Raw genomic sequence first — 23440 nt, 5'->3', positions numbered from 1 at the left:
TGGCTCCTTCAGTGTCCCTCCCAGCACCCACTTTCCCCACTGTTCTGTTGTCTTATAAACACGTTCCTTGCAGTTCTGACTCTCCTGCTGCAAGACAGACCCCATCCCAGGGAGCTGTGCGCCCACCCTCTCAAGAGTAGATTTGATTGGGTGGGGTGAATATGGCTTTGAGCAAGGATCCATCTCAGCGGTGGATCATGACTTTGGGATTTGACTTGAGGTTCCGTCACCCCTCAAGGGGCAAGCAAAGCTGTCACTTTCCCATGAGGCTCGGCTCTCATGTCCTGTGCCCCTCAGCCCGTTCCCAGCAGGCTTGGGAGCAGCTCTTGACATGGCCGGACGAATCCCAAAAAGGAGTCCCGTGGGAACCGAGCAAAACTCTGGGGAATGGTGTGCGACTCCGCAGAAGGAATGCAGGAGGACACAGGCCACCCGCCCAGCAGCTACTGGTTTCCACTTGGTCTCCTGCTCAGCTCTCCCTCCGGTAGTATTTTTTTGAAACTCATGAATCCCACCCCAGACCAAGGCCACTTACCCCTCCTCCTGCTCTGCCTCCGCGACCCAGATCTGAACCTGCTGCCTCCGGCTGAGCCCAGAACAGTTGTCCAAACTTCTCTGATCCCAGAACTCCATTCTCTCTTTTCTAAAGGAGCATCTCCTGGCCCCAGGGTTCCTGGGGATGGAGCCTAAACCGTGACTTTGATGGATCATTGTCACAGAACAGACCACCTACTAAAATTATCCTAGAAAACAAATCAGCCAACACTGGGAGCTTATTCTGTGCCTGGCATTGTTCTAAACATGCTATGAGGATTTTATCTTTACTTCTCACAACATCCTTATGACAGGAGAGTCATTATTCCCATTTTACAGATGAAGAAATTTAAAAAAAAGTAACTTGCCTAAGGCCGCCACGGTGGTGAGACGTGGAACAGGCGGTTTGCCACCAGTGGCCTTCCCATGGTCAGAACACAAGGGCAGAGTTCATGCCCAGCTGTACATTGGAGTCGTCTGGGGGAGCCTTGAACACACATGATGCCCAGACACAACCCAGAACAATGAAACCATCACATCTACCTCTACCTCTTCAAAGGCCATCATCAGTACCTTTGAAAGTTCCCTAAATTATTCTAACGTGCAGCCAGGTTTGAGCCCAGTGGGCTAGAGCAGGAATCTGCAAACTATGGCCCATGGGTCAAATCCAAACCGCCACCCGTTTTGGGGTAATCTGCAAGTTAAGAGAGGTTTTTACGTTTAGAAATGGGTTTTAAAACACCGAGATGTGAACGTGATATGAAATTCACACCTGAGCCTCCATCAGTAGTTTTATGAGAACACAGCCGAAAACATTTACCTGCCCTTTATGGTAAAAGTTTGCTGAATCCTGGATTGGAGGGTATTGACTTCCCTACTAGCCAAGGAAATCTAAGACAGAATTAAGGCAGAACTTCCGGGCAGAGAGGTTTGTTAAACGCTGAGGGGGGGCTTTGGGATCCCTAGCTCTGGGGTTAGGAGCTTTTGTGACCACCCACCTTTGCGACCTCAAAATGAAGGTAGCTGGGACAAAGAGCTAGGCCCTGAAGGTCCAAACGTGGAACCCCCCTGCTAGACAGGGATCGTTTCATGGGGACTTTCAGCTTTGTCCTGACCTTCTGTGCTTTCCACGGCTGTGGCCCTAGGGCCATCTGAGCTGCTACCCCCCAGACTTAAGCAATGCTTTGTTTCCTGCCTGCAGCCTACTCCACTTAGGGTTCTAGCACAATCTCAAATCAGCCACTCCCAGTGAAAAACACGGCATGGGTGTTTTCTGGTGCAGTCTTAGACAAAACTGCTGGGGGGTTTGATTTCCAAACAGCCGGCTTTGATCTCTTTTTCATTCCTTGCCCCACCTTCACCCCTAAGATTCCTTTGCCCATAGAACTTGACTAAGGAGACGTGAGCAAGGATATTTCGTTTCTCTTTGATCCGTCTGCTTTGCTTGGTGCCAGACCCCTGACCCTGACTGAGTTTCCCAATGGAGTAAACAGCCCTGGCATCGCGGGTGTGGTCCCCCCGGCAGGCGTCCAGGCCAGTGAGGAATTTGGATGGGGAAGGCTTTTGTCATTTGCAACCTGGTTTGCCCTGGACCAGAGGGCTGACCAGGAGTGAGGTGCCAGGAGGGGTGGGTGGCCGGGTTTACGTGGCTCCTGAAGTGGCCCTTAGAGCCCGATCTGCTGGGGCAGATGTTCTGGGTGGGCATCGTGGGTGGGTCTAGCTTGTGGGGGCCAGTTAGTTTCAGACAACACCTGAACCTCAGAGGCGCGCCAGTGCGTCAGGAGGCTCTGCTGCAGAAGTGTGGGATGGGTGGGGGGTGGTCTAGAGACGGCCTGTGGGAGGCCTGGAAGCCACTAAGGCAGTATGCAAATGGGCGCACATGCACAATGCGTGTATTTTTTGAGCCCACATCAGCATTCGATTCTCGAAGGGCATGAACTACAGAAACTAAGGAAGCGATTGGGGTAATGTCAAAGTGCGTGTCCTGGGACTGAGTGAGCAGAGCCACCGAAGTAGAAGGAACAGCACTGTCGCTTCTTCCAAACACATCGCGTCTCCTATTACCAGCTCCCAGAGGGCAGCGGCCGGTCTTCCCAAATCATGCCTTCCCAGCAAGCAGGGGCTTAATGCATGCTTTGTTTGTAAAGATGATACAACTTTGTCCAGGGAGGGAAGGGAACAGCCCATAACTGCAGATCTCACCACCGTGAAAGGAACTCCCAGGGAACGTTTCTCTCTCACTGAAGGCCATGGAGAACCTGGAATAAGTCTGTGGTTGTGGAGAGGCAAGCATGTGGGCCCCGGAACCCGACAGGTGCAGCATTTACTCCCTAGGACCTGGGCGCTCTCAGGGGGCTTCCCCAGCGGCAGCATGCTCGCAAGAGCTTGTTAGAAATACAGAAGCGACCCCACCAGACTCTGCATTCTAGCCAGATCCCAGGGATTCTTACACGGGTTTAGGTTTGAGGGGCATCCATCTGGGATCCTGGACAAGTCCTAACCAACTCTGCCTCGGTTTCCTCACTGGTAAAAGGGTAGTAATGCATCCTTTGAAAGGTCACTGTGGTAACTAAATGAGATAACGCATGGCACGCATTTAGCACAGCGCCTGGTACATACAGGTGCTCCGCACGCATCTCCTGGGATTCTCTGTCTCTCTGAGGCAGTTTGCCTTCCAAGGCGCTCAGAAGTCTCTTCGTTCTTGGACTTGAAGCGGTTGCAGTGCGGACGTTGGGCAGTAGAGGGCGCTCTCGACATTGCCATCCGCGGAGCACCGGGCCACCGGGAGGCGCAGGCCGTGTGCGGGTCCTCCGGGGGCGGGGAGGTGGGCGCAGGTGTGTGGCAGTTCGGCGCCCGGGGCTCCCGTCCCGGGGTGAGGGTCCCGAGCTCGAGCCTGCAGCCTCGGTCATCCGGTGCCCCACCTGATCTCCCCCTGCTAGTTCTAAACAAATCGCCCGGCTTCTCCGAACCTCCGCGCGGCCGGTGGGGAGGCGCCTCCCCGCAGAGCCGCTAGACGTTGATGAAGGATCCCTGGTCGCCGTTGGCCGTCTCGGGCTCCACGCAGCGCCCCTTCCTCCGCGTGACCCTGCGGTTCCTGTGGAATTTGGCGTAGCAGCGCAACCCTGAGCGAAGAGAGGCAAGGGGGTCAGGAGTGCCCACCGCCAGGGCCCTCCTCCCCTTCCTTCCTTGAGCCCTCTGGGACCCTGTGCACCCTCTCACCACCACCCTACGCTGCCCTGCAACCCACCCAGGGCAGCCTGAATGGGCTTCAAAAAGGCGATCGTTGAGGGAGAAGGGAAGGATGGAGACGGAGCCCAGGAGCTGTTCAGGGCCCCCAGACTACTCTGTGTGATGCTGTAATGGTGGATACCTGTTACCATGCATTTATCAGAACCCGCGGAATGCGCAGGGCAGAGTGAATGCGAATGCGGATTATGGACTTTGTCAACGTTGGTTCCTCCATTGTAAAAACCGAACCAAATAGTGCAAGTAATAGCAGAGGAACCGTGCAGGGGAAGAGGGTATATGAAAACAGTGTTTTCTATGCCACATTTCTGTAAACCTGATACTGCTTATTAAAAAAAAAAAAAAAGTCTCCTAAAAAAAACTTGTAAAGGAATGCAGATTCTGCTCTCCCCTATAAAACCTGTGGCTCCCCCCTTGTACTCAAAAGGAAATTCAAACTTCCTACTCTGGTTTACAAGACCCCCTGGGACCTGGACCTGCCTCCTGTCTGCCCTCTTCACTTCCCACTCTCCTCTTCATGAGCTTCAGCCACACTCAGTCTTCTTGCTTTTCCTTAATCCCCAGCCATGTTCTGCCTCAGGGCCTTTGCACTTGCTTTTCTCTCAGCCAAACTCTCTTCCCCAAGCTTTTTGCATCGCTGGCTCCTTTGTGGCCTTCAGGACTCAAAGACCCTCCCTGACCACTCAAACGAAAGTCAGTGTGGCCCTTGTGGCCTACCAGTGGGTGGGTTTCAGAGCTGAAGCTCTCTCTGTCACGACCACAGGCATCCCCTGAGATATATGGGTGGATGTATTTTTCATTTGAGGCCTCAGAAGGCCACCTCCTCTTGGTGGTGGGGGCAAGAGATGTGAGTGTGGCCTGAGCAATCCCTACAGTACGGGTTAGGAGTTGGTCCCAGGGTCCCAGGAAGACGGGACATTGCTGCTTGAAGATTCACTTATGTCACTACCAAGAGAATAAAGGAAATGCTGTGAAGTTTGTGCTTAGGGGCCTAGAATTTACAACTGGGTCACTGGGCATCCAGTCCTGAGGTCACACAAGTGACACTTGGAAAGGGGCAGGGGATTCATGAGCAGGAGTGCCTGGTTCCTGCAGAAGCCCTTCCAGAACCCTCTACAACCCAGGCAGGTCTTGACTGCCAGACTTCAGCCCTGGGCCCTCAGGAGTCCTCGGGACTCTTGCTCCTCCTGAGGGTTCCTGGCATCACCTAGATCCCTCCACTGTGGTATCTTGGTGACCAATGTCCTCCTGGACCAGCTTTAAGGAGCTGCCTGAGTTGTCATTTCCATTCTTCCTCTTCTTCTTCTTCCTTTTTTTTTTTTTTTTTTTTTTTTTATGGAGCCTGGGTCTCCAGGGAGGAGGCAACAGTTTCCTCCAGGATTGGGGACAGCCAGAGGGATCAGAGGAAATGAGCAGATGTGGCTTTGGGCGCAGATATATCGTTTGGGTGCCTGGAAAGCTGCCCCCTCCCACCCAAGGTCCAGGGGAGGAAAGAGGAAGGATTCCTGGACTCAGTAGTGCCACCCCCGCCTCGCCTGGGCACCAGGGTTGGACCTGGAGGCCAAGGACTCTGATTGGGCCTCAGCACGGTTCTGGACCCTGTGGACTAGAGTGCCCTCTGGCCCACTCCATACCTCAGTCTCCTAGTCTGTGAATTGGGGCCCCAACCTTGCACACAGGTAACAGAAGGTCGTTTTCTAGCATCTCCCGCCCCTCTCAACCCTGCCCACTTCCATCCCCTCACCTCTCCGTCTCCACTCCTGCCCCCCAGAGTCTGGCAGCTGGACCACGTCACTCTCCAGTTTAAAACCTGCCTGTGACTTCCAATTATAAATCAAACGAAGCTGACAGGGCCCTGTCAGATCCTCCCCGCCAGCTTCTCCCCACCGGCCCTGAGGCCACCTTCTTTGCTGGCCACTGTGTGCCAGGCCCATTTAAACATGCCAGCCCTATTCCTGCCCGCGCTCTGGGCCTCTGCCCTGCTTCTTGCCCAGGGCTCTCCCTCCTTCTCCGCAGCCCTATCCTCAGCTGGCTGGTTCTGCTGTCCCCTCCTGTCCAGTCTTTCTAAAACAACCGTGATTTCTCATCAGACCGCCCTGATTTTCGTTACAGCCCTGATTTCTTTCTAAAGACATCTCATCTCTGGGGCGCCTGGGTAGCTCAGTGGGTTAAAGCCTCTGCCTTTGGCTCAGGTCATGATCTCAGGGTTCTGGGATCGAGCCTCAGGTCTGGCTCTCTGCTCAGCAGGAAGCCTGCTTCCCTTCCTTTCTCTCTGCCTGCCTCTCTGCCTACTTGTGATCTCTGTCAAATAAATTAATAAAAATAATTTTTAAAAAAGACATCTCATCTCCTGATTTGCTTACTGTCTGCACATCTCACTAGAATGGAATCCAGGGTGGGGGGCGGTTTGCCTGTTCCCTTTGCCGCTGAATCTCCAGTCTCCAGAACAGTACCAGACACATTGTGATCACTCAGTAAATATTTCTTGACTGACTAGGCCCAAATGACTTTACTGCTTTCACAGCAGATAATTTTTGAGGCTCTTAGGAGCAAAAACAGGGCTCGTATCTTAGGATGGCTAATAGAAGGACCAAGACCAAATTCTCCAACTCAGGACGTGTGAAAAACCAATTAGCTACTGAATGATATTGAGTAATTATTGTTCATGGGTGTTGGCTTGTTTTCCTTGAGAGGGAGACTGTGTGTGCAAGCAGGGAGGAGAGGCATGGAAGGGGGAGGAGAGAGAGAGAATCCCAAGCAGACTCCACCTCAGCACGGAGTCCAACACAGGGTTCGATCCCCCGACCCTGAGAGCACGACCTGAGCTGAAATCAAGAGTCGGACACTGAGCCGACTGAGCCACCCAGGCGACCGGTATTTTATTTTTCAGAGAGTACTTATCTTTTAGAGATATATACTGAAATATTCACAGATGAATGATTGGCAAACTCCCCAGAGTTGCTTCAAAATCATACTGGAATGGGGAACTGAGTGGGGGAGAGGCAGCCCAGACTGGCAGTGAGCTGGTAGGTATTGAAACTGAATGATGGGAAACGGGGGCTCCTTATTTCAAACATGAATATCTGAAGTTTTTCGGAATATAAAATTAAAAGTATTCCCCAACTTTTCTAGCTGTGTGAGTATGGGCAAGTCGCTTAACCTCTCTGTGCCTCAGTGCGTCCAGGTATGAAATGGGGGTGATAAGAACTCCTTTCTCAGGATGGTGGTGAAGATTATTGGAGATGAGGGGAGTGAAGTGCTGGGCACGGAGACTGGCACACGGGGCCACACCTGGGCAGGAGGACATGCCCGCTGCAGGTGGGAGGTCAGAAGAGTTAAGGATGGAGACAGCCAAGTGCATCCCCCCTGCAACCCTCGCCTCCCGGCCATGACCGGGCTGGGAGAGCCCCGCCCCTCATTCTCACACTTGGAATGCCTCCCCTGGGGTAGAAGTCTGGGGTACCAGCCCTCTCAGATTTGATCTTATTTAAAGAGATGTGCTCCTCTCCTCCCTTCCCCCACCCCCAGATCCCAGGAGAGTGTGCCAGCTTGTATTTCAAGAGGTGAGAAAAGCAAATCTGAGAAACGATGCCAGGAATCGAGACTAAATGAGTTCACAGATTGGAAGGCACCGAGCAAAGCTGTTCTTGCTCGCGTCTTCTGCTCCCGAGGGATCCTGCCACCCTCTCCTCTGCCGTCGGCCCCTGGGCCCACCCTCCACTGGGAAGTCTTGGCCTCCTTTCCGTGCAGATCCAGCTTGGAGGAGCAGGGGTTTACTGGCTCTGGAGTACGGGGGACCCCCCTCCCCGGAGAGGGTGGGCTTACCTTCCACGCACATGCAGTCATCAAAGCATTTGTTGTTAAGGCCACGGTTGTGGGGTGTGCAGAGATGCTCTCGCAGCTCACAGCAGGTGCCTGTCCACACAGCAAGCACACGGTCAGGCTCAGCCGGCTGCCCGGACCCTCCCACCGACGTGTGCACAGTCCCGCTGGACAGGAGATCCATCATCTCTGTGCCGGGGCCGTGCCCTGGCAGGGTGGGCCATCTGGTGCCCAAGGCTCCCTGCTGGGACCACTGATGGATATCATGGCCAGAGCCCCCCCCCACCCGCCCCGGGGGCCGGTGGCAGAGACCCCAGCTGCCCCAGATGGGCAATTGATAGATCATGGTGGAACGAAGGCAGTGTGGGCTGCCCTCCCAGGGAGAGGGGGCAGAGCAGCGTGTGTGTGTGTGTGTGTGTGTGTGTGTGTGTGTAAGTAATCAGCTTGGAGCTGGGAGGGGCCTCAGGGATCATTGCTGCCAACATCTTCTTTGACAGATGGGGAAACTGAAGGCCCAGGGGAGCAGCAGGAGGGCCCAAAGGATGCCCCAGGGAGGCCTGAGTATGGGGTTTCCCCCCACTCAGACCCGGCCAGCTCCTAGGGTGACTGCCCAGTTAGCCCAAACTCAAGCCTTTTCTTTCTGCTCAGGGTGAAAACGATGGTTTGGAGAGGAAGCTGCCTGTCCGGGAGCTGGTGGTCTGCCTTAAACAGTGCGAAATTGCTTCTTTGGTTGCTGTTCTGTGGAATATCCCGGCCGCTGAGTTAACCATCATGGTACTGTGGAAGTGGCCCGCTTGGGTCTCCCCCACCAACCCTCTCTTGCCGCAGCCCTGTGCTGTCCAGAGGTGAGGACAGCAGTGAGCTGGTGGCCTCCAGCTGTTAGCACCTTTAGGGCTGGGCGATGGCACCCTGGTTCCCCAGCAGCCCAAACCCCCTAGCAAGGGGACCAAGGCCTGGCCAGTCCTGCCCAGTGTGAACTCCATCAGCAGGTCATCCTGCTCCGGAGCTCCCTGCTCGGGCTGGCTGAGATTGCACCCCAGGTTTCTGGGTCCATTCCTGCTTCCTCCCCACTTTTGCCATTCACGGGCCTTCCCTCTTCCCCCAGAATAAACCTCTTGGAAGGTTTATTCCTCTTGGAATCCCACCTCGGTATCCACTTCCCGGGGGTCCAAACTGACCCAACAAGGGCCAGCAGTTTAAGACATTAGTCCCAACGTCAGGCCCCTTGTTTATAGACTATGATGGGCACAGCTGCTCTACAGGGAGGATGTGATGATAGCAACCCCCCCAGCCCCCTACGAGGCCCCGCAGTGTCATAAGGGGACAGGGACAGAATTAAGCCCAAACAGGTGTTAAGAGGAAGAAGTCGAGGGAGGGCTGATCCTGACTTGAGACAGCATGGGGCTAGGGTGGAGAATCACACAGACCCAGGTTTGAGTTACTTCCTTGCTGTGTGACCTCAGCCAAGACACTTAGGCTCTCTGAGGCTTGATTTCCTTGCCTGAATCCTGGGGATGAGAGGCGCCCTTTCTCTGGGTTGCTGTGAAGATTTACTACAGTATAACAGCAAGTCTCAGTAGAGGGGTAGCCGTGATTGTTATCACTTGTCCTCCCCCAAAGGCCCTCACCCCTGTGCAGGCTCTTCCCCCCACCCCCCTGCACCAGCCTCCTGCCCTGATCCTGGGTGCTGCTTGGGTACCTGGCAGGCAATCTTGGTGATGGTCGCATGGTTCCCCTTCAGCGGGTGACGTCTCATTACCGTCGCTGGAGAATTTACCCCGGTGTTTCTCTGGGGACAAGAAGATGTGTCATCAGAAGCTGACGCCCAGCAGAGCAGAGGGACTGAGCACAGGGGCTCATACGGCCACTCGCGCTGTGTGCTGTGGATGAGACTCTCTACCTCTCTCTCTGCCTTAGTCTTCTCCTCTCTAAAATGGGATCAACAGCAGGATAGACCCACCAGATCGCTTTTCAGGGTAAAATGAGTTGGTAGAGGAAAACATTTGGCCCTCGACCAGCGCTTGCAAATGGCATTGGCGTCCTGGGTGTCAGTCCCAGGTTAGACTCCATGCCTTTCTACTCTGGACATCTGTAGGTCAGGCTGGGCTCATTGGTCTCCCCCCTCCACCCCGCCACAACAGAGGGTGGGAAGGGAAGGGAACCCAGGCATGGGGGTGACAGGGGAGGTGGACATACCTTTCTTCTTAGCCGAGGGCCAGACTTCAGGTTTTAAGTCTTCATAATCAGTCCAGTCGAACAAGGCCATGTCCAGCGTGGGCATCACCTCCCCATCAGGCCTGGGCTGAGCCTGCAGAAGGGGCATGAAGAGGAAAGAGGTTGGACTTCCCAACCGGTGGGAGAGGAAATGTGGGACCCGGATCCAGAGGGCAAAGGAGGGACTCCTCAGGGGTTGGGGGAGTTGAATGAAGCCAAGTCACTCACTTCCCTGCTCTCCCTTCTCTCCCCTGCAAAATTACTAGCTTTCCGTGGCACCGTGAGACCACAGCTCAGCTGGACTCACAGCCCTGGCCAGAGGTCTCGGGGCTGGATCAGCACATGGTAGGACATGGGCAATAAAGGCATCTTCTAGGGCAGGGTTCTCAACTGAGTGGCTTCTGGGGGGGCCTTGGACAGCATGAGACACCGAGTATTCCTTGGAGATGGTCCCCAGCTTTTATCAGACACAGGCAGGGCCTGGGTGTGGGGTGCCTGGCTGGCTCGGTCAGTGGAGCATGTGACTCTTGATCTCGGGGTTGTAAGTTCGAGCCCCATATTGGGTGTACGGATGACTTAGAAAAAAACAAAAACTCTCAAGGGGGGTAGAAGACCCAAAAGGGAGAAAGAATGACCTGCTGCTTAAAAAGTCTGACTTCCTCTATACGTACACTTCATTGATCTGCAATAATTTTATTTGGAAAAAATTCAAAGCTGCAAAAGGGGTCCAAGAAGGATGCACCCCTTGTTGATTTTTCATTTATTCATTTGAGAGAGAAAGAGCGTGTGCACAGGAGCAGGAGGCAGGGGCAGAGGGAGCAGTAGAAACAAGATCCCTGCTGAGCAGGGAGCCCAATGTGGGGCTCGATCCCCGGACCCTGGGATCAGGACCTGAGCAGAAAGCAGATGCTTTACCGACTGAGCCACCCAGGCATCCCGGGGACGTGGCTTTTTTTTTTTTTTTTTAAAGATTTTATTTTATTTATTTGACAGAGAGAGATCACAAATAGGTAGAGAGGCAGGCAGAAAGAGGGGGTAAGTAGGTCCCCCACCAAGCAGAGAGCCTGATGCGGGGCTTGATCTCAGGACCCTGAGACCATGACCTGAGCCGAAGGCAGAGGCTTAACCCACTGAGGCCCCCAGGAGCCCCCCAGGGGCGTGGTTCTAAAAATTCTTCTTCTCTGGACTGTTGGATCTGTATGAAATTTTTCCCAAGGTCCCGGCTCTTTTCCATGGAGAGCCACTGTGCAGAGAGGGTCCCCGCCTCCCTGCTGCCCCTGGAGTGAGCCCCTAGGACCACATTCTCCTGGACGGTGTCTGCTGGGGTGCACCCGACCTGGACGGGCATCAAGAGACCTGGTTTGGTGGCCTCAACCAACTCCCTCCCACCCCCTGGCCTCAGTCTCCCTGCATATACTCCGAGGCTGTTCTGGGGCCCCTTACCTGGGGCCACAGAGATGTGACAGGCAGGATCAGGGACTCTTCTGTGGCGGGTGCTGCCTCAAAGGTGGTTAGGTAGAGGTTGGTGGGGGCCAGGCCGGTGGAGGACTCCTCCATTGTGGCATCCAGCGCCTGGTCTTTGGGGGGCTCTGCCTTCTTCATCAGGGAGCTAGGACCTCGGACCACGGCTCGGCCTGAGACACGAAGGGGGTCACACAGGGGCTTTATCTGCTCACCATCCTGGGTCGGCCCACAGCAAAACTCACGTTTCCAACGCCAAGCAAGGAGGTGGCAGGGACCATGGGACAAGCCATTGGCTCAGCCAATATTCCTGCTGCTCCCCTTCCTGGGGAGGTAGAAATGGGGACTCGGGGTGGCAGGAAAGAGGAGGGAGGGAACGTCTTGAATGAACTTGTGGTGTTGCTGAGGGGACAGCCCAAGGATTCTCTCTAGAGCAAAGTTCTCATAAGTTCAAGTCCAGGTTGGTGGGTACAGCCAGGGGTGCAACACATGGAAACTAGTGGGATGAACCATAGGAGGCTTCCTGGCAGAGGTGAAGTTTGAGGAGGGGCCTAACGTGATGAGGCTAAGAGGCACTGCAGTCGGGGAGAAGACTGAGAGTAAGGTAAGAGCTGCAGCTTATCATGTATAAATGAGTCTTCCTATGTGGTGATAATCATCCCCCTGTTTATTAAGTACCTGCTGTGTACTGGGTCCTTGTCACATGCTGGGTCCTGCCCTACAAGCATTATTTCATCTAACCATCGTAGGAACTCTTAGGACATGGGTGCTCCTTCAGTTTCATCTACAGGGGAGGAAACTAAAGCACAGAGAGGTTAGGCAACTTGCCTCGGGACACACAGCTAGCAGACAACAGAGCCTGGATTCAAACCCAGGTCCATCTGAGTGCAAAGCCAATGCTTTTTAACAACTAATGCTGCCTTCCAAGACCCATGGTCGTTGGGGTAGGTTAAGTGTGAGGGGGACAGAGTGTGCAGGGTTGGGATGATCAGAACAAAGAGACTTTGAGAGAAGCTGGGGGACCCGGGCTCATCCTTGACTCTTTTTTTCAGCAAGATCTGACTCTAAGATTGGTTGGGTCTATTGGGGCTACCTCACCCTCCAGAAACTAACTGCAGAGAGTAGAAAGGGGACTTCGGGACCACTGAATCCGCTCCATTCGTTTTACAGAAGAGGAAACTGGGGCTCAGGCAACCGGAGCCCCACAGGAAGTTAGCAGGGCTGGGCCTGGCTCCTAGACCTCCACTGTCCCCTCCTCCATGCACCCAACATGCTGACTCCCTTCAGAGGGCCCCCTTGGCTTGATGGAGCTGGGGCCTGGGGCTGAGCCGGGATGAGTTCCTGCCTCGGGGATACCAGCGTTCCCTCTCCAACTTGACACTGACCTCCAGGGGTGGGAGGCTGAGTCTAAGCTGGGGTCTCTCAACTGGGTTGTGTCCACCTTAGGGGGAGGCCTCAGGAGGCCTGGCAGGGAAGCAAGCCCCTGCTGATGCAAGAGACTGGGGGCCCGAGTCTCTATCACTCTCCTCCTACAGAATACCTGTCCCACGTTTGTGAAACTTGGTCTGTCCCTGGAGGCTGTCTGGTCACCTGAAGCCGAGGTTGCCTGGTGGCCTTGGGGCAGGGGGAGACAGGAGGAGCCACGTGGACAGAACGGCTGGGGTGTGTTTGTTCAAGGACTGAGTGGGCAAAGGGAGGGGGCAGCTGGGGCCAGGGACAGTGGGGCCCTCACAGGGATTTGGGGTTGTGGGGGGACCTAAAAGAAGGTGAGCAGGGCTGCTGGGGAGCACCTCAAGAGACATGCAGGGCAGAGGCAGGAGGGATAAGGACACCACGTCTCTCTCTGGGTCATCTGCATCTGGGTCAGGGGCCAGCGATTCCCACGTCAAGAGCAAGTTGAGAATTAGCTACGCTCATTGCCCCTGATGCCCGCCAGACACCATTCTAAGCACCTAAATCATCTATGAATCGGCCCCGGGGGTGGATGGGGCCATTATCCTCATTTTGCAGAGGGAGAAACTGAGGCACAGAAAGGCGACTTGCACAGGGCACACGGCCAAGAAGTGGTAGAGTCACAGCCTGAACTTGGGCAGACGTAGCATCAGGGTCTAAACGCTTGGCCCCCGCTCCGGAGTTGGCTAAGGGATGTGCTTGGAGGGCACCGAAGGAGGGCATCTCCATTCAGGGCCCATCATGGGCTGGATTCAGGTCAGACCCCAGGTAGAGCTTCCTGATGTAGGAGGATTGTTCATTGTGAAGACGGAGCTTCGACAGCTGTGTATCCCTCTCCTCCACGCTCTACCACCAGGCTTCTCCCAGCTCCTTCCTCTTCCCAGGTCATTCTGACTTTTGAGAGACCCCTCCCCACTTCTGGGGGCTTACTGCCTGCCCTCTTTGGGGGCTCTGAATATCTTCCCAGGGTTCTCACACTTCCCTCATGGCCTCCCCCTCCTGCTCGGAGATCCCCCTTGGTCATTCGGGTATGACCTTCCCCCATCCCCCTACCCCTCCCTTCCCGGGCAGGACCCCACCCCCTCGCAGACCTCCAGCTACCTCTGTGCAGTTTCAACCTCTCCCTGCGTCTCTTGTGCTCCCTGCTGCGTTTCTTGACCCTCTCTGATCCAGGAGACTGGTTCTCCTTCTCAGGGTAGGGCAGCACCAAGCCCAGGAACAGCTCCTTGTCCTGCACCAGGCCTGCAGGACTCTGCCCAGGCAGCAGCTCCTCTGCCCCTGGCAGCCTGGAGGCCTGCCTGGTGGTGGAGACCGCAGTTCCTTCCTGGGCCTGGCCAGGCATGCCTGGGCCCCGCTCCTTCTTGCCCAGGCCCCGCCGGCGGTGGTGGCTGGCTGGAGACATCCACAGTGCTGGCTCCTGGAGGTCGACGTGATTCTCAGGGAGGTTCCGAGCAGAGGTTCCAGGTCCCAGGGAGCCTGCCAGGCTCAGCTCCAGGAGCACCAGCAGGGCGAGGAACAGCATAGGAACCATATGGGTGCTGGGCCCAGCCATGAGCGCTGGTCTGGAAGAAAAGTAGCACAGTGAGTGGACAGCCCAGGAGCCCTCCTCTTTTTCTGCTTCCCCACTTCCAAGTCCCCTTGCCCACATTATTGGAGCCCAGTATCTATCGACAGGGATGGAGGGCGACTTTGCCCCCAGGGGACCTTTGGCAATGCCTGGAGACATTTTTTGTTGCCCCAGTGGGGCGGTGCTGCTGATTCCAGGGCCTGGGCCCAGGGATGCCGCTGGGCGCCCCCAAGTGCACAGGATGGCCCCAGCAAGGCGACCTGCTGGACTGGAGGGACCACACTGCTAAGGCTGGAAAGCCCTGGTTTAAATAGTATAAGCAACACCCAGGTTCCAGATGAGTCTAGAATCCCTTTCTCTGCACATACCTCTGCCCTTTGCCAAGTACCCCAAAATGAGCTGGGTCCTTCCAAGCTCAGAAACAGGACCGTCATCCCGGAGGTTGACTCAAAGCGTAAATTCAAACAAACAGAACAGCCCCCTGAGCATGGGCCCCAGGCAGGAATTAGCTTTATCAGAGCTTCATGGGAATTTATGTCACTTTGTCTTTCCGACAAGCGTCCAAGGTGGCTCCTAGTGTTTCCTGCAGCAGAAATGAACTGGCACTGCTGTGTCTGTGCTCTGGATCTGCCTTGCAGCTGCCCCGAGACAGCCCAGTCCTGTCCTCACTTCTTTCTTTCCCTCTAAGGGCCTGGCAGGTTCTGACCCAGCCCTGTCCCTGCTGGGGCTGCGGAACTCTGGAAGCCTGGCTCTGCCTCCTGCAGGTGGGGTGGGAGGTGCGCTGACCCTGACCTAACCTCAGGGTCACCCCCCCATTCTCTATCAGAAGTGGGGTATCCTCTTATGGGAGGAGGGAGCGACGCCTCGATGCCCCGGAGGACCTCAGAGATAAGGCTCATGAGCCCCATGGCTGTGGGTGGGAGGGAAGGCTACTGAAGTCCGGAGACCACCCCCTGAGGCCCTCCCCCACGACCCCCACCCTGTACCAGTTTCACGGCGTCCGGACAAGCTCAGCACCAGGTTAGCCCGCTGATTGCATTTTTATGGCTTCCCCGAGCCTCCTATGTGTCCCATTAAGCTGGCAAAGGGGCTTACACAAACATTTCCTTGTGATTTGTGGCCAGGGGATCCCGCAGGGCGGAGGAAAGGTTGTGGGCCCGTGATAACTCCTAGCATCTCTCCCTCCAGCCCTCTCCCTCACCTCACCGCCCCCCTGCACCCCTACCAGGTTCACCTTTAGCCAACGCCCAGTGAGGCCCTGGGAATGGGCGGGGAGGGTGGGTGGGAAGGGAGGCTGGGGTCCCCGCCAGGCTGACCCACTCTGAGGAGGAGGGGGGCCAGAGGGCGGGGTGGGGAACAGCTCCTCCCACCTCGCCTGGTCCCCCCCCCATCCTCTCTCCCGCTCCCCCTTCCTCCCAGCCTGGAGTGTGCTGGTCCCCTGCGAGGCCCAGGCCTTGTCCCCACCCCTGCCCTCAGCTCTGCTCTTTCTAGAACCATGGGCTGAGAGAGAGTCTGTCATATCCCCTCACACCTTGGGAGCTGCCTGCGCGTTCTGGGAGAGCTGGGTGGCACCGTGGGGTGGCGTGGCGTGACAGCTCCCCTCTCATCTCACAGCCTTCTGCTCCGGAGACCGGACACCAGGCAGTCCCGGCCCCGCCGTCTTGGCCGCCTCGCGGGCCACGCGCTGGTTCTGCCCCCTCAGCCTCACCTCCAGCCTTTCCCTAATGAGGGCCCTGGAGGCCCAGCTCAGGCGGCCAGGCCTGCTGCTCCGAGATCCCGAGGCAGCTGGGAGAGAGGAGGGGCCCATTCTAAAGGCCTGTCAGTCAAGTATTGTTCTGCTCCCGGAACCCCTCAAACAGGGTTTCCAGGCCTGAGGCAGATGCGGGCCGCTCTCCAGACTGGTGTTGGCCAGACTTCGCTCTCCCTGTGGCTGAGAAAGGCTTGGAGGCTGTGTGGGATGCGGTCCCCCGCCCGGCCCAGCCCTTCTGTCTCGAAGGGACAATAGCCCCAGAGAAGCCCACAGAGCGGCCTCATGGGAGGGAAGCTTTGGAATCCCCCTCCCGCTGTGGGAGTCAGCGAGGCAGGTCACTCTAGAAGCGCAGGAAGGGGCCGGGAGGCTGGCTCAGGAGGAGGGGTGGGCAGGACTGCGGGCCTATATGGGCAGCGTGCTTAGCAGGAAGCCGAGGTCTGAGGGTCTGAGCGCTAAGGACACCCCCCCCCTGCAGAAATCCAGAGAGAGGAAGCCCATCCCGCACCCTCAGGCATCACAAGCCCACCCATTGCCATCTCTCTCTTTCTCTCTCTCTCTCACTGACACCCTGTTGCCAAGACTCTTGCAATGGCTGTGGGCCTGTTTAACGTACCCCAATGATTTTCAGGACCATATTTGTTCCCTGCCTCCCTTTGCACCCCACAAATCATGCACAAGCCTGCCTGGGGCCACTAAGAGGGGAATTTCGGGGTGCAGTGTGGACGGACCCACAGGGAACCGTCCCTCTCTCCAGAGCTTCTCAGCACCGTCCTGTCCCAGACCAGCCCATACCGCTGACAGATTCCTCTGACCCTGACCCTCGCCTGCTTAAAACTGTCCTTGCCTCCCTTTTGCCTTCCCATTCACCCATGGTCTCCTGACCTTGGCACTTGAGACCTTGAATAACGTGGCCCCGACCTGATTTCCAGCCTTGACTTTTTCCTCCCCTTCACAGCCAATAGAGACTATTTCCTGAGCTCCGAACACACCCTTCTTTCCTTTCTCACTTGGGCTGTTCCCTCTGCCTGAAACAACCTCTTCTCTCCACCCCCTTCTCTCTCTGTCTGAATCCTGCCCATCCTCTGGGGTCCACCCCAAATGTCCTCTCCCCCAGGAAGTCTCATCAGTCCCCCAGTTATAAGTGCTCCCTGCCCGAGCTCCCACACAGATTTGCCCAGCTCTTGAAGACCGCCCGCGCTGTCTCCTGCTGGGGCAATCAGCCTTTTTAAAAAAAAGACTCTGATGGGGGTCCAGCAGATCCTAGGGGGCTCCATCCCCTTCTCTCTGTTCCTATCACATCTATAGGACCCTGCAAATAACAGGCACTAACTATGGGTCGGGATGGAAGCGGAGTGAGCCACAAACTGAGAGCCGAGTGGAAAATCATAAATTCTCAGGGCGTGGTGGTGGTGGTGTGTGCGCGTGTGTGCACGCGTGTGCATGCGTGTGTGTCTGTGTGTGTGGGTTTGAGAAAGATGGCTGGAGCGAGGGCTGGGATCCTGGCACCGCTTTGCCCCGGGACTACATGGAGCCCTCTCTCCAAGCCCGCAGGGTTTGTACGAGGATCTTGGCCTGGCCCGGCAGCCAAGATGCCAGCTGGGCAAAGCGCCAGCGCAGCACACGTGGGATGCTACAGAAGTCGTGCCAGGGATCCACAGCGATGGAGGGCTCCAATCCATTTCTGTCACCCTGGAAGCCGGCTGGAGGCAGCGTCACAAAGCGCCAGGCATCCAGGCAGAAAGGGGTAGCAGGTGCCCGCCTCCCCCAGCCCCGTCAGCCCTGGACGCTTCTGCCTGTGGCTTGCTTGCTCACAAAGTCTGCTCTTCTGGGCCTGGGTCTCACCGCCTCCCCCGCAGCCTGGATGAGAGTTGTCAAGGGGCATCAAGACCGTCCACAGCCCAGAGATGGCCCTCGGTCCTCTCATAACTGAGATCTAAGTGACTCATTAAAAGCAAAACAAAACAAAAGCAAATGTAATCTTCAGAGTCTCCGCTTCCTGGGGAAACTCGGCTCTACTTGCTGATCTCACCTACTTCTTACGGAGTTTTCTCAGCTGCCCTACACAGTGCACCATTTTCCACGTTTTTTACAACAAGGAAGCAGAGACTCTGGGGCGGGGTTGCTCAGTCACACATCCAAGATGATGCTACTTGGGATGCACTCTGGACTGTCCTTCACGCCACTGCCCGTGCACTAAGCTTCATCAGGGGTCCCCTGCCTCCCGGTCATAGTTGGTTATTGCTGCGAGTGCAGTCAGGGCCCAAGAAGGGGACTGGCAGGCACTGGTGGCTGGGGATGAAAGGGAAAGAGCTGACATGTCCTGAAGCTGTCCCTGCACGCTAGGGATAGTTGACTTGTGAACTGTCCCCATCCAAAGGCTGCACATGCAAATGAAGGCAATTAATTGAGCCTGGAGTTGGCTTTGATTCCTGAGCCCCTCCCCCACAACACCCTGGCATGTGGGGGCCGGGAGACTAGGGGGACTCCTGCCCCACATGCCTGGCCAACAACTGTGGAGCTGGGCTGCCGCCGGGCATCCCAGGACAGCTGTAGGACTCACATTCCTATCTTGTTGATCAGCTCACTCTGTGTGTTAGGGGATGGTGGGTTGGGGGCGGGGAGCAGGGGGGAGCTGGATGGGGATGGGAGGAGGGCTGGCTGCTGGGGATCTGGGCCAGGAATATCAGTGATGCTCTGACGGAGCTGACTGAGTGTGGAGCTCAGTCCAGGCCGTGAGCCAGACACCGACCCGCTGGGAGGACTTGGCCCCAGAACCTCTCTCCCTGACTTTGCATCTCCTCCTCACGTGGGAAAACAACACGTCGGAGCCCCCACGTTTGGTAGAGATGTTTCAGGGGTCCTTTAGATGTTCCATTTTTAACGCCTCATTTTAAAAATATATTTTAAATTATTCTGAAAGCCAACTATTCTGGAGCAAAAACAGCAGACGCTCTCAGACGCCTTTTCTGCTCAGATGCGAACGCGAGCACGGTGCCATCACAACTCGGGCTTCTCCTGGGTCATTGAAGACTGTCCCCAGGATGCAAGGGGAACAGTTGCAAAGAACTGTGACCATTTGCACCTACTTATGTACGCCCTCTGGGATTTTTCTGGACGTGACCCATAAAGCCAGTTAGAGGCCCAGCCTCCTGGGGACAATTGCAACCCACACCCACTGCATGCCTTCGAATCGGGGGGATGAGTTCTTTTTTTCTCACTGATTCGCTTTAAGGCAGGATTGTAAATCGGGGGACATAAGGTTGTCACCTGGCATGTCTACGTAAGGGGATGACTGCTTAGGAGAGCTTGAAGTTGTGTCTGTGTGAGACAGAGAAAATGGATTCTGGGAAGAGATTCTCAGTGGAGGTGGTGGGGGGACTCTGTTCATAGGACACTCCCTTTCTCAGTTTGATGGGTTGGGATTATGAATAAGATTCCATGGGAAATGATTTGCACTGCTCAAAAAAGTTGGGGTGAGGGGAGTGGAAGAAAAAGACCACTGGTCACAAGTTGGGTGTCCTAAGGGTCTTGTCTGCCTGGGAACCCTGGGAATTTACGACCCACCTGAAGTGACAAGCCTTCTCCATCTGTCTGCCTATCTAACTGACAGCCCCCTGTGGGGAGCAGTGACAGGTGATATCCTCCAGGATCTGGAGTAGGGACCCAGGGTCTAGGACCATCTCCTGAGCAGCGTGATCTCAGAGGACATATTGGCGCATGCTAAAAATTAAAGCACAATCATATGGTAACAACCCCATGCCAGGGCTGGCCCTCCCTCTCTCTTGTTCTTGGAGGAGCTCTGTCCATCTTTCTGTCCATCTCTCTGACGGTGGTTGACCCTCGGGCACCAATGGGACCCAACCCCCAGAGCTGCTGGGATCCACCCTGGAACCAACATAGCAGTCTCTTTGGGATGATTCTGCTCTTCTGAGCAGCAGCCTCTGAGTGCCTCCCCCCACTCCCGCCCCCCCCCCCAAATGCCCTTGTGTCTCTGCTCCTGCTTTTCCCCAAAACTTTCTCTGCCTCACCGGTCGGTCAGAAGAACAAATCTGATTACTGCCTCTAAGGCTTAAAACTCTTTGGGGGACATTTTTGCAACCTATCCAACGGACAAGAGATGAACTCCTCAATATATAAAAAGGTCTTCGGGCACCTGTGTGGCTCAGTTGGTTAAGCGTCTGCCTTCATCTCGGGTCATGATCCCACAGTCCTGGGATCGAGTCCCGCATCGGGCTCCGTGCTTGGCCGAGAGCCTGCTTCTCCCTCTCTCCCTAACCTTCCCCCTGCTTGTGCTCTCTCTGTTTCTGCCAAATAAGTCAATAAAAGCTTAAAAAATAAAGAGCTCTCACCTACTCCCAGCCCCTTGACACCCCCAGCCTGGGAGTCCTGGCGGTGACTACAGGCCTGGAAGCCTGGCTCAGTAGTGTTTAGGACAGATTTTGTTTGATGCAAGAATCATCTCTGGTTCTATGTTCCCATATGTCCATGAAGATTTTAGGAATGTCCTAACTTGGAACCCATCTGCCTGACTCCTCCCTCTGGTGCCTCCTCCTCACAGGTTGGTGGCTTCTTGGAAGGGCTGGAAGTGGAGAATGGAGGGGGCCATGCCCAGGCCCTCCTTCTGCTCTTCTGCTCTTAGAACAATGGGGCTGCCCAAGCTGGAGCTCTGGCTAGGGGGGGTCTTAGAGCTCATGGGAGCAGATTCCTGTCTTCTTTACAGGGAGCTGACTCCCCTAGGGCTGGAAAATGGGTAATTTTGCTTGTTCAATCAAAACCATTATAGCCTAGATTGGGGGGGGCAGGTGGCTTTTAAATTCCTGAGCTGGGCTCTTCCCAAGGCATTTTGGGACAAGACTTCACCCCTCTAGTTACTCCCACCATCAGACCTCCTCATGAGTCATGATGTCCCTATCTGTGAAATGGGATTATCAGCCTGTCACGACATAGGATTATTTAGGAAATCAGTATTTCTGTGTTCTGTGTGTATGGGGGGGGGAGGGGATTCCTCTACGCATGGAGCCCCAGTAGTGTGTAGGGGGTAGAAGGCAGCAAAGAGGAGCTCACTAGTGGGGTGCTGCCCTAGGGGGTGCTCACTGATGTTCTGGGGCCTTGACAGTCTTGAGCTAGTCCCTACCCCTCTCCCTGGGTGATAGGAAGGGGCATCAGAAGAGCCAGAACCCTACCTACTCTTCCAGAGGATTTTAAGCCAATCTGGCCTCATGCAGAGGACGTGGCATCTTGACCCGTGAAGCCTCAGGGCTGAGCATTGGGTGCTTTCTCTGCAATGAAGGCTGTAGGAGAGGGACAGTAGGGGGTCAACCACTTGCTGAGCCCCCTTGGGTGCGGGACCTGGATGTCACGTCAGCCTGGTCCAGTCTGAAGGAGGAGACCTGGTCTCTGCTCCGATGATTGCCGGTCAGAGTGGGGACACTAGGTCGGGCCCTAGGGAGCTCCCAGTGTGATGGGGGAGATCCAGGTCCTGCCTTGGAAGACTAGGAGGGAGGACTCCTAGGCCAATAAGAGAGACACCGCTCTGGCCCACAGGGAGCCTTCAGCCCCCGGACCCAGGGAAACCCGCTGTCTAAAGGGGCAGATCCAGTGATGCCCTTAGGGGTTTCCCAACCCGATAGGAGAGTTCCAGATCTGCCCTTGGAAGTTCCCAGGACATGAGGATAACATATCCTTTGCTGGAGAGAGGTTTTAGTCTATGGGCAAAGACACAGTTGCCTGTGCTCCAGGCGTCCCCACTCTGACCAGGTGGAGAGACTGTAGGTCTAATGAAAGAGCAAAGCCTTAGGGGCCCCTAGGTGGTTCAGTTGGTTAAGCAACTGCCTTCAGTGCAGGTCATGATCCTGGAATCCTGGGATCGAGTCCCCCAGCAGGATCCCCGCTCTGTGTGGAGTCTGCTTCTCCCTCTGACCCTACCCCTTCTCATGTGCACCCTCTCTCTCTCATTCTCTTTCTCAAATAAATAAATAAAATTAAAAAAAAAAAAGACAGATCAAGGCCCAGACATAACTAGCACTGATTCAAACACAGAGGGCAGCACAAATCCATGAAGCGGAGCCATGGGAGGGGTCCATGGAGTGGAGCGGGAAGAGCTGTGTGACCTTGGGCAAGTCAACAAACCTCTCTGAGCCTCAGTTTCTTCTCCTGTAAAAAGGCCTTGTAAGGAGGAGGAGACGTAAAGGTATATAAAGTGAGCAGTCCCCAGTAAGGGCGAAATAAGCAGCAGCCCTGGTTTTCACAGGGAAAGGGAGAGAGGAAGTGGGTGGCCAGAGGAGGCGGGGGAGTGGGGTTGGTCCTGGAAGCATGTGTGCATCTGTGCCTGTGTGTGTAGGGGGGCAAGCGCAGGTGGCCATGTCCTCAGTCCTCAGTGGGGTGATCGATGGTTTCCGTGAGGTGGGGCAGGACAGGCCCAGGCCTGCCTGGACAGGACCATTGTCTTGGTAAATGAGGTTTGGCTTCCCCACAGGGGCCCCATCTGTTTACATTGTTTCTAACCCTAACCTTGGGAATTGGCAACCCCTCTAAGGCCCACACCTCAAAAAACCTACACAGGGGTGTTGAGTTGGGGGGCTGAGAAACCCCCCTCCCAGGGGCTCCCAGTGTCCCACGCCCACCTCCTGAGCCCAAATCCTGCCTCCTGCTACATTATATGTAGCTACCGCTCCCCCCCACCACCAAGCAATCCCCTGGCCCCCCTCTTCCCCAAACTCCATTATCTTGGTACCCAGACAATTTAACACCACTTTGCTGTCTGGGCAGACCCACCACTTAATCATCAAGTGACAAAATGCTTGGCTGTTGGCTCTGGCAGAGGCCAGCGTGGAGTGGGAAGACACCTGGTGTCCGGCAGGCCTGGGGATGAATCCTGGCTCCGGCACTTTATAGCTGAGTGACCCTGGGCAAGGCAATTAACCTTTCTGGGCTTCAGTCCCACATGTGAAAGAGGAATGTGTTGCTTGAGCATCCTGTATGGGCCATGTACTAATCAGGGCCCAGAGCTTTATGCCCATTATCTAATTCAGCCCTTTGAAGTGGGTGAAAAGGACTCAGGATCAGGGCAAAGCTTTGTGGGACTTGCCCAAGGTCACATGGTAGAGAAAGTGGTAGAGCTGGGACTTGAACTCATGGTTATCTGACTCCAAAGGCAGGGTCTTTGGCCACTCTTCATGCTACCCTCTGGGACCCATACCACTGTGGGTGCTGGGACTCTTAAGGATGGTGCATGTCGGGGCCCGTAAGCCAGAGCTGGCACAGAGAGAGCCTCAAAAAACTTGTACTTTCTGCAATGACTCCATCTCAACAGGTGTGGATTCCAGCAGGGGCCTTGCCCCCCCCGCGCCCCCCCCCCCAATTCGGTGATGTGTACCAGATAGTCAGTGCCAGAC

At 55.5% G+C, this 23440-nt stretch overlaps 1 protein-coding gene across 1 annotated transcript; it reads right to left on the bottom strand.

Annotated features, from left to right (window-relative positions):
- Positions 1 to 3450: 3450 nt before the first annotated feature.
- On the bottom strand, positions 3451 to 14281 carry DRAXIN (dorsal inhibitory axon guidance protein). The gene is made up of 6 exons (XM_044237159.1): positions 13831 to 14281; positions 11260 to 11450; positions 9799 to 9910; positions 9302 to 9391; positions 7606 to 7695; positions 3451 to 3656 (listed from the first exon to the last, which is right to left on the bottom strand). The coding sequence occupies exons 1-6, from the start codon at positions 14279 to 14281 to the stop codon at positions 3544 to 3546; spliced, it is 1047 nt and encodes a 348-aa protein (XP_044093094.1). The 3' UTR covers positions 3451 to 3543.
- Positions 14282 to 23440: the final 9159 nt, after the last annotated feature.

This window comes from Neovison vison, chromosome 2 (assembly GCF_020171115.1).
Source record: "Neovison vison isolate M4711 chromosome 2, ASM_NN_V1, whole genome shotgun sequence".
Taxonomy (NCBI): domain Eukaryota; kingdom Metazoa; phylum Chordata; class Mammalia; order Carnivora; family Mustelidae; genus Neogale; species Neogale vison.
Note: the sequence above shows the minus strand (reverse complement) of the source record. Positions and strands in the feature narration are given on the sequence as shown.